Source organism: Sciurus carolinensis, chromosome 11, assembly GCF_902686445.1.
Source record: "Sciurus carolinensis chromosome 11, mSciCar1.2, whole genome shotgun sequence".
NCBI classification, from domain to species: Eukaryota; Metazoa; Chordata; class Mammalia; order Rodentia; family Sciuridae; genus Sciurus; species Sciurus carolinensis.
In genome coordinates, this window is record NC_062223.1 from 107,673,202 (window position 1) to 107,689,449 (window position 16,248).

Genomic DNA, 16,248 nt, shown 5'->3' on the forward strand with positions numbered 1-16,248 from the left:
TTTCTAAAAGATATAGGCCTCTCTATTCTGGTCATGAGAATGGAAAAAATCACACACATTTGAACATGAAAATGAGATGGTGCCCTACGGTATGGGAGAACGAACCTTTAAATAGCATGTGCAATACCAGTGCAATCCAAAGGCACTTAATTCTCATTGCTACTAAGAGAGAATATGAGGGGAAGAACTTCATTTGATGCTTATGGTGCAAAAACTTTCTTAGTTGACCAGGCACTACACATGCATTTCGGATACATAACTAGGAACATGCCTGCAATGTGCATATGTGAAACAAGCAAAATTGTTTCAGACAAAATTTTTAAAACACTACATTGTAGCACAAGTCAGCAAAGTCTACCTCTCAAACACAACTCTGCCTTCTGAAACTAGGTCTCAGTTGCAGATTGAATAGATTGTAACATATTCTTTTCAGCCCCTAATTACAGATGATTTTGAACTTTTCTGTCCAGCTAAGCTCAAGTGTAATATAAAATAAAAAGAGAAGGCATCTTTTAGCTCAACAGTCTAAATGCAATCTCCAAATGGTACAATGGAGAGCAAAATGCCCACTGCATAATGGAAAAACTAACCTGAAAAATAAAAAATGCTCAAGGAGATTCTTTAGATACCATTGCCTATTAAATATTATAAATGCTTGGTTGAAATGCCTAAAAGATAATATGCTCATGCTTATGTGTTTACACTGAGACAAGTTCTCATTAATCACACAGTGGCTTTAATTGTTTATGGAAACTATGAACCAGCATCCAAAAAAGGGGTCTCAAAAATGTCAGTCATAAACCACTTTATATATTAGGCTACAGAAGTAATGAGACATTTTAGTTTAAAAAATAAATTTTTAAAACTTTATCACTATTTACCTGTTAGATTCTATCTAGTCTATTATATTGAAGAAGGATTTTTGAATTAATTAATCATAAATAATCTATTAAAAAAAAAAAAAAACAGTGGTGTTTCTTCTGGACAGGAAGCTTCCTAAATTCCACTTGTATATTTTGCAGACCTTCCTTTGGCAAAACAAATCAACAGATTCATATATACATATAACCAAAACAAAACAAAACAAAACAAGACATCTAGAGTAACAAAGTACAACAGTCAAGGGTATATCAGTTCCTGAGGCCCTGAACTGTTCTCTAAGGAAAAGGTCACTTATAGCATCTACCACAGTCCCAAGCATAAACCAGGTGGTTGCTGCCAATGATGATCATGGCAATAGCAGCATTGTTGGTGATAGGTAACTGCTATTATTCATACTAAAATTGTTGGTAATAGTAACTGCTATTATTCATACTAAAAGCTTACCAACCCCTGTGACAATTAAAATGCAAGTATTGTATGCCAATTTCAATATAAGACAGAAAACACAAAAAAGAAGTTATCTCTCTTTAGGCAATTATAAGTTATTAACACAAGAGATGAACTAGAACCCAAAGAATTTTTACTCAATTTCCTATTAAGAAGATCATACTGGACTTAATAGCTATTTACTGAAAGCCTAATCCTAGAGAGAAAATGGACAATATAGTGAAAGATGCAGCCTGTATTCAATAGATGGGATCTTCACTACCCATGTACAGGATTATTCCAACCCACTGAGTTCCAAAAGTCCAAATAAGAAATACTCACTGATGAACCAACCAACTTCTTATAAAATTAATAATGGCCCAAACCACTATTCAACACCAGCTGCTATTTCTGCCCACTGCTATAACCCCTTCGGTCAGCCTTTCGATGAATGTTAATGTTACAAATATGAGCCAGTGCAATGCAAATATGAACAATTTGGAATCACAATTCTTGCAAAAGATAGAAAACTTTCCGGGGTTTTGTTGTGTGTGGAAGAAAACTATAAATATAGAACACCAGCCTTCATCCCAGACATTCTTAATCAGAGAATCATTTAAATCACATGAAAAGTCTAAGATCTGAAAATCTGACAAAGCCAGGACTTTTACAATGAAAATAACACATCAATGATGGACAAAGCTTTTAAATGAAATGTGAATATCAGAGGTTTAATAAAAACTCTTGGAAAAATTGATAATGATTTCGATAATTTTTTTGGAAAAAAGGGCTTTCTTTATAATTAAGCTGTAAATGCCAAATAAAGAAATTTTCCATCAAGTTATCATATTTTATCAGAAAAGAATACCAAAATAATGCTCATGTGACTTATTCTTTGTTCGAAAAAAGACTGTATAGTTGTAACATAGTCTAAATATTGTTAAATTTTTAAAAATGTTTTGAAACTGCCTTCATAATTCTGTTTCATTTTTACAGATAAGTCTTAGTCAAAATTTTCTTTCTTATTTTCAATAAAAGTTTGGTCCTTTTTTTAAATAGATGCACATTAAATGATCACTTTCATCTTTGATTAACCCAGTCTATGGCACTTGTTCTAAAGACTAACTGCCCAACAACAATATTAGTTCACAAGCAGGTTTATGGCAAATGCATTTCTCAAACTATCTGGTCAATGAAGTCAGGCTGTAATTTACAGCAGGACAAACCTACTAGTGAAGGAGTACTTAAATGTAAAAGTCTAAGTGACTTCACAGGGTGCATATAATTCTTATAATAATTCCTTTGTTGGATATTTCCTCAAGCTAGTTCTTAGGTAGCTTATTATTTGATTATTTGAGATGGAAAGAACCTACTTGGTTCCTTGGAGAAATCACTGAGCTAAGCCAACAAATTTAAACTTTTGGAACTTAACTTTCCGCAAAACATCTTGTTATATGAGATATTAACTTGCAATTGTTGTATAATCAACAACAACAAAAAAGTATTCTTTTTTTTCTGTTACTTGCAGCTAAAGCATCCTCATAATATATATATATATATATATATATATATATATATATAAAATGAAGCATATGTACAAATACTTGTAATACTTTTGGAGGTACAAAAGCCTTAAGGAAAATCACAACTTTGCTGCAGAGGCAAAACAAATATATTTGAAAAAATAAAGACTACTTTGACTCTCTATAAAATGTACACAACTTTAGAGGTATTATAAGAATTTCAGTAGTCATAAAAACAAGGCATTTGAGTATGATTGATATTAAAGTTAAGAATACTTCCTGGGAATATCTTCTGTTGGAGCATTTAATAATAAAGAGAGATCCTTGTGGGGCAGAGTTGTGCTCACCTATAATCCAATCCCAGTGACTTGGGAGGCTGAGGCAGGAGAATCGTAAATTCAAGGGCAGCCTCAGTAGCTTAGTAAGACCCTGTCTCAAAACAAAAAAATTAAAAGGGCTGGGGATATAGCTCAGCGGTTCAATCCCCAGTACCACAGAGGTGGAAAAATTAAAGAAAGATTTTAGAAATTTCCTGAAAAAGGGAAGAAAATAAATGGTTAAATATAAACTAAAAAACATTAACTGGAGGGTAAACAATAAACAAAACAGAATTTTAAAAAATTTATAAAAAGGCCAAAACAATGATGCAACTAACAAAATGGTTATAATGAAATAGAAACTGGTATAGGTACTATCATAAATTTCTTAAAACAACTAAGGATGTCAAGGATGACAAAAATAAATAAATAGAGACAAAGGTGTGGTACCCAGATGTGTGTGTCTGGAAAAGGAGCTAGGGAAGAATTCAAGTAATTACAAAGCATCAAAAAACAACAACAACAACAACAAAGCAGAATAGCACAGGACACCAGAGTGAGAAAATGAAAAAAGAAAAGATGACAGACATCTTTTTTCTAGTGACCACTTGAAATTCTACTTCTGGGTCATGGGAACATAATCTTCCCCCTTGTTCCAGAAGTGAAGGTTTCAAGTCAAGAAGGCTAGAGGATGCATACCTTAACAACCCTTTTCATGTACGGATTGCTCTGAGTTTGAAAAACATCTGGACATACATTAATTTATTTTATTCCTATCATAATCCTTCAACCACAAAAGAAATGTTATGAATCCCATTTTATAGATAAAACAAGTTCAAATTTAGGACCCAGTTTATCTTTTCATGATAAACTGAAATGTTTAGTAAACATTTTTTTCCTCAAAAATCACAAACATTTACTTATCCTCAAAAGCTCTTTTAGAAGAAAATATAATAATCCTATCATGACTTGATATATGTACAATTTCCAACTACTACAAAGATGGCTTTAACAAAAATTCCATTATTCCTGTTGATGGCTGAAAATCATAGGCCTCTAGAGACATCAAATGAAAATAAAAATTGTGGCAGAGTTTTAGCTCAACTAAACAGTAAGATTTCCCTTCTTTATAACTTTTAATTAAAAACTGCTTAATGGGGAATTTCCCTAGAGGTGAAAAGCAGGAAGCAGCTCCTAGCTTTTCTCCACCCCTTCACTTACAACTCCCCAGGAAATAAGTAACCTCGTGGCTGACCTGTTAGTCTGCAGCCAGACTCAACTGGCTCAGTCCTTTCCTCTCTTCTTTTTCAGAACCAGTTGGTTTGTAGGATATAACACATGCTCTTTGATGTTCCTATTATAGGTGTAGCCTCTGCTTCTATGCAAGAGGTAGGTGCCACTGACAAGGTCAGTATGTTTCTCTAATTCAGAGATGAAGTATTAAAAGTTCATTTGGTCATAAATCTACAGTTATGTTCTATTATCAGTTTTCTTAGTAGTAAAATTAATGTTCTAATCTCCATTCATCTTTGGCTTTATTTATCAACTGATTATATAGTTGGGGAGAAAAAACAAAGACTTATATCAGTCCCCTAAAGCTACAAGCAAGAATAAGAGGCAAAAATAAAATAAATCACATAGAGAAGACCTCTTTCTTTTTTTCCCCATCTTTATTATTTTTGCAAGTCTATATTAAGAATCCATATAGGTACTTGATAAGATGGTTCTGTCCTATCAAACAAACAGCCCTAATTCTTTATTCACAGTATCAGCATGATCACAGGAACTCAGCAAAGGTTGAGAAGTGAAAGCACTGAAGACCTAGTGATGGGCACTAAAATATGGTTAAAAGAAAAAAATACAAAAACTAAAACAAAAATTCAACCAGGTACAAGATCAGATTTTAACGCAATGTTTAGTTAAGTCAGATGCTCCATATTACTCTAGATTTAAAATTCTAACTTTTTCTACCTAAAATTTTATCTGCAATTGCATATATCATTTTAAGTCATGGTTTGGGTATCTTCTTTAGCAGTTCAAGCAAAGTACAGCTAAAGAAATAATCAGTGAATACATATAAGCCTCTTATTCATCTGGAAGAGTGTGAATAAGACCCTCTTACTGCTCAGAGTTCTGGAAGGGAATGAATCCGGTAACATATGAAAAATTTTTTATCAAAATTCCAGACACATACATTTTAGGCATTTTTTCCAAGACCTGCAGCTACTATATTTTGCCACAAGATGGCAATGCTACATCAGTATGTCCAAAGTTAGCCAACCTACACCACAGGAAATCTGGATTTCATTTAACTGCTAAAGTGAAATACGTAAAATATTAAATTACAGGTGTTTTCTTGGCATTTTATAAGAAGGGTAAAACTTTGGCTATCTGAAGGGAGAGAATATGCTAATTTCATATTCTCTAAGATTTTAACTTACTTTTGTGCAGTACCAGGGATTGAATCCACAGACACTCTACCATGGAGCCACATCTCTGATTCTTTTTTTTTTATTTTGAGACAGGATCTCACTAAGTTGCCAAGTCTGGTGTCAAATTTGCAATCCTCCTACCTCAGCTTCCCAAGTCAATGGGATTACAGGTGAGCACCACTGCACCCAGCTCTATGAGAAAAAAAGTGCTAATGATGCCTTACTTTTCATTTTAAAATCTTAGTTCATTTTAATTAAGAATGTGAACAATCTTATAAAAAAAGACATCATTCCAAAGTAAGACATGATGAAAGCTAATAAAAATATTCCAACATTTACCTCTGACCCCAAACTGAGAGAAATGATCTCATCCTCAAAAGCAGAATGTGTGTCAATATGAGCAGGAATTCCTGAGATATAAAACAAGATAACATGTCATTTCATTTTTCCTCATAGGAGATTTAAGATGATTCTAAATGTAGCCTCATGCAATTATGGTGAAAACATTGTCTGGTTATCAAAAAGGTACTATAATGTTAGTTAAAGGGAAACAAGGTAAATTTAAATTTATCAAATCCCAGCCCAAGAGGAAGATGTGAATGATAAATGAGTCACTTTTTCCCTTGAATACGGAATTCCCATGTACTTGGAGAACAAATGCAATAGCCATGTGTGAAGACTAAGCATATCTAATAATTAAGATAAGGCTTCCTCTACTGATCTATCAATCTGTTAACTGAACACCTCTTAGTAAAGAAACTAAGAGGATGGTGAGGGGATATAAAACAAGTAAGACATGGTCCCTGTCCTCAAGAAGTTTACAAACCAGTGGAAAGACAGATGGGTTAATAAGCAATTAAAATATATCAACCACTGCCATTTATAAAATCCTTGAAATTATTTGATAAAGATGCTGCTAACAAAGGCAAGAAATCTACGACCTAAAGATTTTCCATTAACATGTAATCCTAGAATTGTCTTCCATACTGTCAAATAGAGAAAGAGGCATTCAACCAATTAACCTTCTTCCCTTCTCTAAATTATTCAGTTCTTTCATTATAGGAGACTCCTGTTCTTCAAGCAGTCACCTCCCTCTCTAAATAAAATGTTGAGAGGAACAAAACAAAAAAAATCACAAATATCAATTTATATCTGTCTTTTTAGTTTTTAACTAATGTTCCTCAAGGGGTTGAAGTGTAGATTTGCAAGGAATTAAGATCAACATAGATATTGAATAGAAGCAAAGTTAAGAGTTAAGTTTGAGCTAACTATCAAATACCTTTGATCTTAAAAAGTTATATAACTGTCTTAATTCTGAAATATATGACTAGAATTTTAAAAGAAGAAATACTTACCATGCCCAGGTTCATACTGATTTATGGTCAACTGATCAGGTTTATATTTAATGTAACCTTTCTTCAACCATTTCTCCAAAATGCTATCACAAATGTCAGGAAGACCTGAAATCAGCAACCATAAAGGCAAAACATATTAAAATAATATTTTGCATGTTTTATCCAAGAATAAAGAAGTCACTCTGAAAGAAATCACATATATTTAATGTAGCAGTCATAATATAATGAGCCTATAAGCAAAACAAAAAAAAACCTTTGTAAGAATCTTTTAAAATTATGTCATTGATTCTGTCAAATAAAAGTCCAAAAGAATAATTTACTAACAGCAATTTGGGTATTTTGTAAAATATTAATAAAATAATAAAACAATATGTGTTGATTATTCCTTATCCAAAATGCTTGGTTCTAGAAATTTTCCAGATTTTAGAATTTTTTCAGATTCTGGAATATTTACATATAATATATAATAGATATTTTGGAAGTGAACCTAAGCTTAAACAAAATTCACTCGTTTCAAATATATCTTATTTACATAGTCTAAAGGTAATTTCATATAATATTTTTAGTGTGCCTTCATTTTGAATGATCTGACACATGAATTCATAAGGGTAATGTGTGTGGCATCATGTCAGCATTCAAAATTTTTCAGATTTTTGGAGCATTTTGGATTTTCTAATTAGGGTTGATCAACCTGTATGTTATATATCAGAAAGTAAGCTGGTCACTTTCTCTTTTTTTTGTTATTTTAATATATAATATTTATTTTATTATTTTTATTGTCTTTATAATACCACAGTTTTCAAAGTGGAAACTTTCATAGGAGTCATAAATGTTATTTCACAATGAATGAAAAGTCTTAAATTATACCAAGGACATAAAAACATAAATTCAACAACCCATATTTAAAAAACTGGTAAGGAATATGAGAAGAAATTCATAAAAAAAAAAGAAAGACATATGCCTAACTTCATTACTAATCAGGAAATTAAAAATTTAACGGTTTACAACATCACATTTAGGAAAGTATGGTGGGAAAATGATGCACACTTGGAGAGAATATGTCGGCACAGCTGTTTTGAGGAACAATTTGTATCTACTAACAATGTCAAATGAGCATAACATTTGACCCAATAATTCCATTTCTTGGTAGTTTCTCTTGACAAAACATTTACATTGTACATAAGGAAGGATGGACAGAGATATTCACTGCAGCACTATTTATAAATGCTAAAAACTAGAAATAACCTAAATGTTTATCAATAGGAAACTAATTGAATGAGCTATTATGGACTTTTCAGTAAAACAAAAAACTATATAAGATATTCAAGATACATCATGAAGGAAAAAGAACAAGTTGGAGGGATACATGTAATATAAGAATATACAATGTCTACTATACAATGTAATACTATAAATATTAAAAACACATATTTTAATAGGTATATATTTGGATATAGACTCATCTTTTAAAGCATTAGAAGAATATATGCTAAACTGGTAATATCAAATACTTCTTAAAAGGAAGAAGTATGGGGAAAGGAGTTTTAGCTTCATCTATATGTTTGAATTTTAATTACAACAAAATATTACCATTGTGTCCATTACAAATATACCACAATGAACCCTGCCTATATACATAATTATAATACACTAATTAAAATAATATAATAATAATAATAATAGAAGAGAAATCAGTAGAGTAGAGCAAGTGGATGGGGGAGGGAGAAGGGAAGGGAATAGGAAAGTTCTGGGGAACAAGATTGATCTAATTGTTATGTACACATATGAATATAGCATAATGAACTCCACTATTATGTATAATTATAATGTACCAATAAAAAATACAGTAAAAAACTAAAACAATCAAAAGCCATTTATCTAATTAAGAGGCTTTAACCAATATCTCAAAAGTTTACCTGCAAATGACAAATGAAACATACACTGTCAACTATAACAAACTTCAAATATTCAAATCTTTTTTTCTAAACTCATATTTATTATTAATAATTACTTACCCCCTGGTAATGGCTTATCTTTATCTACATTGTTGTTCTCATAGTGGAATTCATAACCAAAATGCTTTACTCTTCTGCGTTTTAAGGATTTCTGAACTGTGTGAAGAGAAGAAAGAAACTATTTGGGAGAAAAAAAAATACAATCCTTTATATACTTTGGTCAACATTATGAGTATGGATTTGTTTAGAATGATAACTTCCACTGACTGCTAAATTACTGTCTTTGATAACATCAACCATTCTGTTCATATCTGCTGTTCTTTCAAGTCTTAGAACTGTAACAAACATATAAAGAGTTTCACCTAATCACTGTGAAAGAGATAAACATGAGCACTGCCACTCACAAGACAGCTAATGATCTGGAAAGTCAGAGTAACTCTAATTTGCAAATAACTCCAGGAGGCTCTGGCTGTTACAGTGGTTTGGTACTGCAGGGCTGAGATTCCTCAGAGGAACTCTGCCTTAGGGTAGAGAGGAGCAAATAAGATGATACACGTGAAAAGGTTTAAAATGTTAGCTGTACAAATGTTAACTAATAAATATTCATCAGTTTGGAGTTTAAAACTGATTGCTATTAATGTTCCTAAGAATTATTGGTATGACTTGCCTAACATTGAATACAGGCTACTTTCAATGAACTTTAGGAATTAAAGTTTTAATAAACCAAAGCAGCGAGAAAAGAGCAGTAACAGAACATTTTATAGAACTTTTAAACATGATATTTGGAAAGTTTTACTTACAATTTTGATCATCTGCATCTTCTGACCAAATAACACTTTCCAAAAGCATTTTCTCATCCTCAGAAGAAATAATTTCTTCTACTACCATGAGGCCTGGAGGTAAATGTTGAAGCCCCATCTCCTTCCATTGTGCTGGGGCAAATCAAATTAACATAGTCAGATATAAAACAAAGTTTCTATATACAAACAATTCTATCCAATAGTCATTTATCATCTCAGAAAACTCCCAATTCTCATTTTTATAAATAAGAATGCTAAAAGGTACACAACAGACTGAAATTACAAAAACAAGAACCAAGATCAAAATCATGGCATATTTTATTCATCTAATTCCCTTCAGCAAATAGAACAGCACTTAGTATACTGCTTGATCATAATTCATTCTTTAACCATCACTAAAAGACAAGGTTTCTCACAATATTAACAGTATGTAACTCTACAAGGTCAAGATTATCTCTAAATATTAAGAATTTTGTTGCCCATTTTTGCTCTTCAGTCTCTTAATACTAGCTGTGGTCAAATAATAGAAAAATGTAAACTATCGTGGAGCTTTCTAAAGAAGTTTAAAAAATCGCTTATAAAGAATTATTTAATACATATTAAAATAAATTTAAGTTCCTATGTCCTTTAAAGTTTTTGATAGTTATAGAACGAAAGCTAAAGAATTTTCTACCAAATTAAAGGAATACCATATTAACATCTACTGTTAGGGATCCAATTGTTCATGTTGCAGAGACGATTTCTAAAGTTTTTCAGCCAGGCAAATCCATCTTAGAATTATTTAATAAAAAGGTCACAAAAATAAATATCTATTAGATTCTATTAATAGCACTTTAGAAGTATAAATAGCAAATAACTTGATAAATATAGACCAAGTGCCTACTATGTGCCAGATATTATATTATTTATTCACATTTTATAAGAAAAGTTTTGGTAAGAATTCCTTAAGGACAGATAATTTTTAGTACAAATAAGTCATATTTAGTTTCCTAAATTTTTTAAAAAGAATTAAAAGTATCTCTTGTATTCTGTTGTGAGACAATCATTTTGCAAAATGTAAAAAAATTTAAAATTAAACTCATATTTGTTCTTCAGTAGCTATTTGGTAGCAGATATAAAACAAGTTTCAACATGCACCTAGTTATGTTTGTGACTAAGGAAATTGAAATATTATATATTAAATATAATTTTAAATTTTATTTTGTGCATTGAAAATGGAAAATAAATGTATTTGGTTCACAAAAAAAAAAAAAAAAAAACAAGTTTCAAAACATTTGTAGCCAGGTTAGGATCATGAGTTCAAAGCCAGCCTTAGCAACTTAGTGAGGCCCTAAGCAACTTAGCAAGACCCTGTCTTTAAATAAAATACAAAAAAGGGCTGGGGATATGGCTCAGTGGTTAAGCACCCTTGAGTTCAATCCCTGGGTACAAAAAAAAAAAAAGTAACATAGTTCTATTTTCAGTTAAAATGATTTCCAAGGTTATAAATGTGATTGCCACAGCCTTAGAAGTACACCATGGATATAATGCTAATAAAAGATTTCATATAAAAAATACTCCCAAGCTCACCTTATACAATTCCTTTTTGAATGTTGCACATACTGAATGGGGTAAGGCAGAGGGGGCGATCTAAGGACAGTACTTTCTGATTACTAGTTACTCTTTCACCATTCAGTTTTCACAAACTGATCAGAAACATAAAGTACAAGAATAATCTGGTTTTTAAAATCTGTGAAGCCTAAGTCAGATTTAAAATTAAACACAGGGATGCTGACAAGTATAATATCTAAATATATCTTTAAAAAAAGTCTTCAAAAGTTTTCCTTTAAGTCTCATTTTACAAAAACATAAATTTGATCATATTTCACCCAATTACCTACCCCTAGGATATCAAAACAGCTCTTTTATTGCTAAATAAATAACAAATGAATATAAAATTAGAATCTGAATTAAAGTTCATCTTAATACATCTCATTTCCATGGGTAGAGGTGAAAAGGTACAAGAATATAAAGTTATTACTTAAATTATTCAGTTCCTCTATTGTACTATCCAGCAACTATTGTATGGACAACACAGAAATGAAGGTAATCACCATCACAGAAAGTCCACTGAATAAAAGCATTATAAAGCTTTGGGGATTTCTGGTGGTTCCTCTATAAAGACGAAGATTGACACATAATTACTTGGATCACAGTTGATTCTTAAGTGATTAATTCAAAGCTGGATAGACACTGTGAAATAAACTGATCTGAATCCTCAATATTAAACTCTGAAAATAACAATTAGGTAGCCAAGTTCCAAATTAAGTAACAGGCACAATAAATTTATTGTTTGCTGGCTGTGGTGGCATTCACCTGTAATCCCAGCTACTTGGGAGGTTGAGGCAGAAGGATTGCAAGTTCCAGGTCAGCTTGGGTGACTTAATAAGACTATGTCTCAAAATAAAACAAAAAGGGCTGGGGATATAGATCAAGGGTAGAGTGCTTGGCTAGCACTTGCTAGGCCTTGGATTCATTACCCAGTACTACAATGAACAAATGAATGAATGAATTAGTTAATTATTGGTTGGTGAGACATCCTGAATGTCAGATTATGTATTATTCATCACTGTACCTTTAACTACTAGCCCCAAGTCTGGCAAAAATAGGTGCTTAAAGAATATGTGATAGCTGGGTGAGGTGGCGACCTGTAATCCCAGCAGCTCAGGAGGTTCAGGCAGGAGGATCTCAAGTTCAAAGCCAGCCTCAGAAAAAGTAAGGGATAAGTAATTCAGTGAAACCCTGTCTCTAAATAAAATACAAAATAGGGCTGTGGATGTGCCCCTGAGTTCAATCTGCAGTACCAAAAAAAAAAAAAAAAAAAAAAAAAAAAAGAATATGTGATAGAGGGCTGCTTTACCAATGTCCTTTTGTTTCACAGTAATTGAACCCCCATCCAACTTATGCCTCTGAAAAGAAAACTCACAAAAGCAAGAACCATTATTTAAAAAATAACTACATGATAGTACCTTTTTCCACAAAATTCAAGTACAGAATAATCTTTTGTCCTAAATCATCCACTATTTCTTTTCCATTGAGGGTAACATAGGCTTTTCTGGATTCTTCTGTAGTTGTGTATCTTACAAATGAGTAGGGCTTGTTAGGTGGCATTAAGAGAGCTTCCACAACTCCACATTTCTCTAAAACTGGAAGCAGTTGCTCCCTACTCACACTATTTCCCAAACCACCATTGGCAACAACCAGGTTCTTAAAAAAAAAAAAAAAAGAAAAAAAGAAAGAAACATGAGCAATTGATATCAACCTGTTTTTTTTTTAAATAAAGCTACTATAAAATAATATTTTGACAAAGATGTAATTTAAAAGGTTTTTTGTGGTGATTAATTTGTTAATTTCATTCAAAGTATGTAAACCAATTTTCTAAATATGTGAAGAATAAAAAGTATTCCTATGTTGTAAATAACAATTATTTTTAAATATTCTATTTCAGTAGAATATTCATTTCTTAATAATTATAAATGCAAATTTAAAAATAACTTTTTATTCTCCAAAAATATAAATCCAGCATAATGAAAGGGAAGAAAAAACAAAGAATGGAAAGAAACAAGCAGCTATATGATACTTGCTTTATGCCAGAGAATGAATGGTCTATTCTTTTAACTACCTAATACTGATTAACATAATCTTTACAAGAAGTACATTTATTTGAGTAATTGCCTTTTAGAGGAAGAAACTGAAGATCAGAACAATTAGGTTAAAGTGGTAACTCGGTGAACTAGTTTCAAACCTATTTCTATTAGTTTTCCAGATCCATACTTTTAATACAACCATTATAGAATGATTATTAAAAACTAAAATTAAAGGTATTAGCTCAAAGAAAAATTAATTATAGGTTCTATTGACCATAAAATTTGAACATTTCCCTAAGAAATTAATTCAGTCTAAATAATTTAGTCAACTTTCAGTTAAAAATGTTTCCTCTGTAAGTTTTATGCTTACTTCTTGTCATCTGTAGTCCTATACTAAGCTTTATTCAAGAGGCTTTGGACACTAGCTAAGTGTCCTTTAATGTGGTTTAATTCTGACACTGTCAGATCCCACAGGTTGAGAGTTCAGTCCCACAAGACTACCCCCAAGTTCAGGTGTCACAGCAAGGAGTAGGTTATCACCTACATTTTTGACAGAATGGTTATAAATCAGAGTTCTCAGGACTCACTCCTTAGGTTCAATTAATTTACTATAGAGAAGCCCCCAGAGCTCAGGCAAACACTCTACTTACACTCACCCACTTACTATAAAGATTACTACAAAGCGTAGAGATGAACAGACAGATGGAAAAGATACAGTAAGGTTGTAGAAAGGGAAAAGAGCATCCATGCCCTCTCTGCTACACCACACTCCAGGAACCTCTACATGTTCTATGATCCAGAAATTCCTCTGAACTCTGTCCTTTTGGGGTTTTTATGGAAGCTTTATTACATAGGCATGACCGATGATACCATTGGCCCTTGGTGATCAACTGAAGCTCTCCTCCCAGGAGAATCATTAATATTTAACTCCAAGTATGAACCTTTTAACTGCTAAATTCAAATGGCTCTCACTAGACTGCTTATTCCTAAGCCATAATGCAACCCAGAAGATGGCACAATTAAGCATGAGGGAAGAGCACTGATCTGACAGTTAAGACCCCTAAGTTTCAATCCCAGCTCCACCTCAATGTATGTCTTTGGCCCTCAGTTAAATGATATCTAAGCTTCCCCCTCACTCTTATTCTATTACTTCATGAACCAAAAAGAATACCTAAGATTTTCTTATATTCATGTCAATAAATAATATCACATACATATTATTCTCTTTAGAATCTAACAATCCAATGGAGTAAAAGGTATGCAATACTATGTCCTGCTTATAACAAAGAAAGTCAAAGTCAAAGGCACTGTTCATGTCTACATAAATGGAGAAATGAAGAGTTAAACTGAGTCCTTCTAACTCATAGTCCAAGAAACATCACAGTCCCTCATATGTATCATCTTCTTTAATTACTGCCAGCAGATAATGAAAAGGTTTTGTAAATAAGGCCCAGTAAATGAAAAAAGTTTTATAGTATATTATCAAAATACTGTATAACACAGGTGAGGTTGGGAACAGAAGAAGGATTATATTAGGATATAGAAGATCTGGCTTACTAGATCAACTATTTACTAGTTTATATCAATGGACAAATCATAATCTCTCAAAACTTTAGTTTTCTCAGCTATTTCATAAGGAATTTTAGGGAATGAAATATAATATAACATGTTTGTTTATCAACTGGAAAGACCTGTGCATTTTTATTAATATAAACACACAACTTCCTCTAGTTCAAAGAATACAATCAATAAACCTTCAAACTATAGGTTAGGCTTTTGCCCAAAATATAAAGTCAGGTTCTAATATTTAATGTGGAGATAACACATGATTGAACAGTTACAGCCTTGAGCAATTAACAAATATAAATAAAACACATTTACATATCAATACATGTACATTCAAATAATATTTTAGATCACCTGAGTGGCATAGGATACGGCCTCAATGCCTTCATGTCTCAGCAAAGTATGCCTAGCTTTCATCTGCTTCCTTAAGAATTTCTTCTCAGTTTTACTGAGTTTGAAATTACTTTGATGATTAGTGTCCATAGCAACACTACAAAAAAAAAAAAAAGTAAACAATGTCAACCTTAAGAGCCCCCTAAAGGAACAATTATAATAATGTTATTCATGTTCTATAATCTATAAAAATGTTTATGTGATAGTTTTTTAAAAATTCTTTATTTACCTTTCACCAACCCAAAGAAATGAGAACAAAGAGACATTGGAAATAAAGGAATACCTAAGAAGGTAGCAAAGTAGGAATAGGAACATCTAATAATATTTCTGAGGATTCTAAGAAATGTTCCAATGCTTTAGTCCACTAAGCACACAGTTCTACCCATAGGTGATGAATGCCATTACCATAAAATACTATATAACACTACCATAGATAAATTTCACTATCATAATGTAAGACAGAGAGGAGGAAGAGGAGGAGAGTAGTAGAGGAAGGAACAGTGCAAAAAATCCATAGAAGAACATATAATATGATTCTACTCATAATATTATAAGTTCAAAATCCAAAAGCAAGTCATTATTATTTAGAAATATACATATGATAAAGCTCAAAGAAAAGCAATAAAATAATAAACATGAAATTCAGGAGGGAGGTTATTTCTGTGAGGAGGGGAAAGAAAGTTGATGAGAGTGTCACATGGAAGTATCAAAGGTATTTCCTAAGCCAGACAACAGGTACAGGTTATTTTTTTTTAAACTGTACATCTTAAATATTTTATAACTATAATTTTTAAATAACAGAAATAAGAACCCCATAAAACTGTTTTCACTTTGTTGAAATATGTCAATCATCAAATATATCAATATAGGTGTTTGTTTTGTTGTTTTAAAAATTACATCTTATATATTTTACAGCTATAATTTTTAAATAACAGAAATGAGAACCCCAGCTGGGCACAGTGGTGCACACCTG

At 31.9% G+C, this 16,248-nt stretch overlaps 1 protein-coding gene across 1 annotated transcript in view; it reads right to left on the reverse strand.

Moving 5' to 3' along the window:
• Nucleotides 1–15,368, reverse strand: part of Alkbh8 (alkB homolog 8, tRNA methyltransferase) — a 54,218-nt gene extending 38,850 nt beyond the window's left edge. Inside the window, exons 1-6 of the mRNA XM_047517133.1 lie at nucleotides 15,237–15,368; nucleotides 12,699–12,936; nucleotides 9,691–9,822; nucleotides 8,951–9,046; nucleotides 6,936–7,040; nucleotides 5,920–5,990 (exon numbers count right to left, since the gene is read on the reverse strand). Coding sequence (XP_047373089.1) covers nucleotides 5,920–5,990; nucleotides 6,936–7,040; nucleotides 8,951–9,046; nucleotides 9,691–9,822; nucleotides 12,699–12,936; nucleotides 15,237–15,365 — 771 coding nt within the window. The 5' untranslated portion in view covers nucleotides 15,366–15,368. The remainder of the gene's footprint in view (nucleotides 1–5,919; nucleotides 5,991–6,935; nucleotides 7,041–8,950; nucleotides 9,047–9,690; nucleotides 9,823–12,698; nucleotides 12,937–15,236) is intronic.
• Between the last annotated feature and the right edge of the window lie 880 nt (nucleotides 15,369–16,248).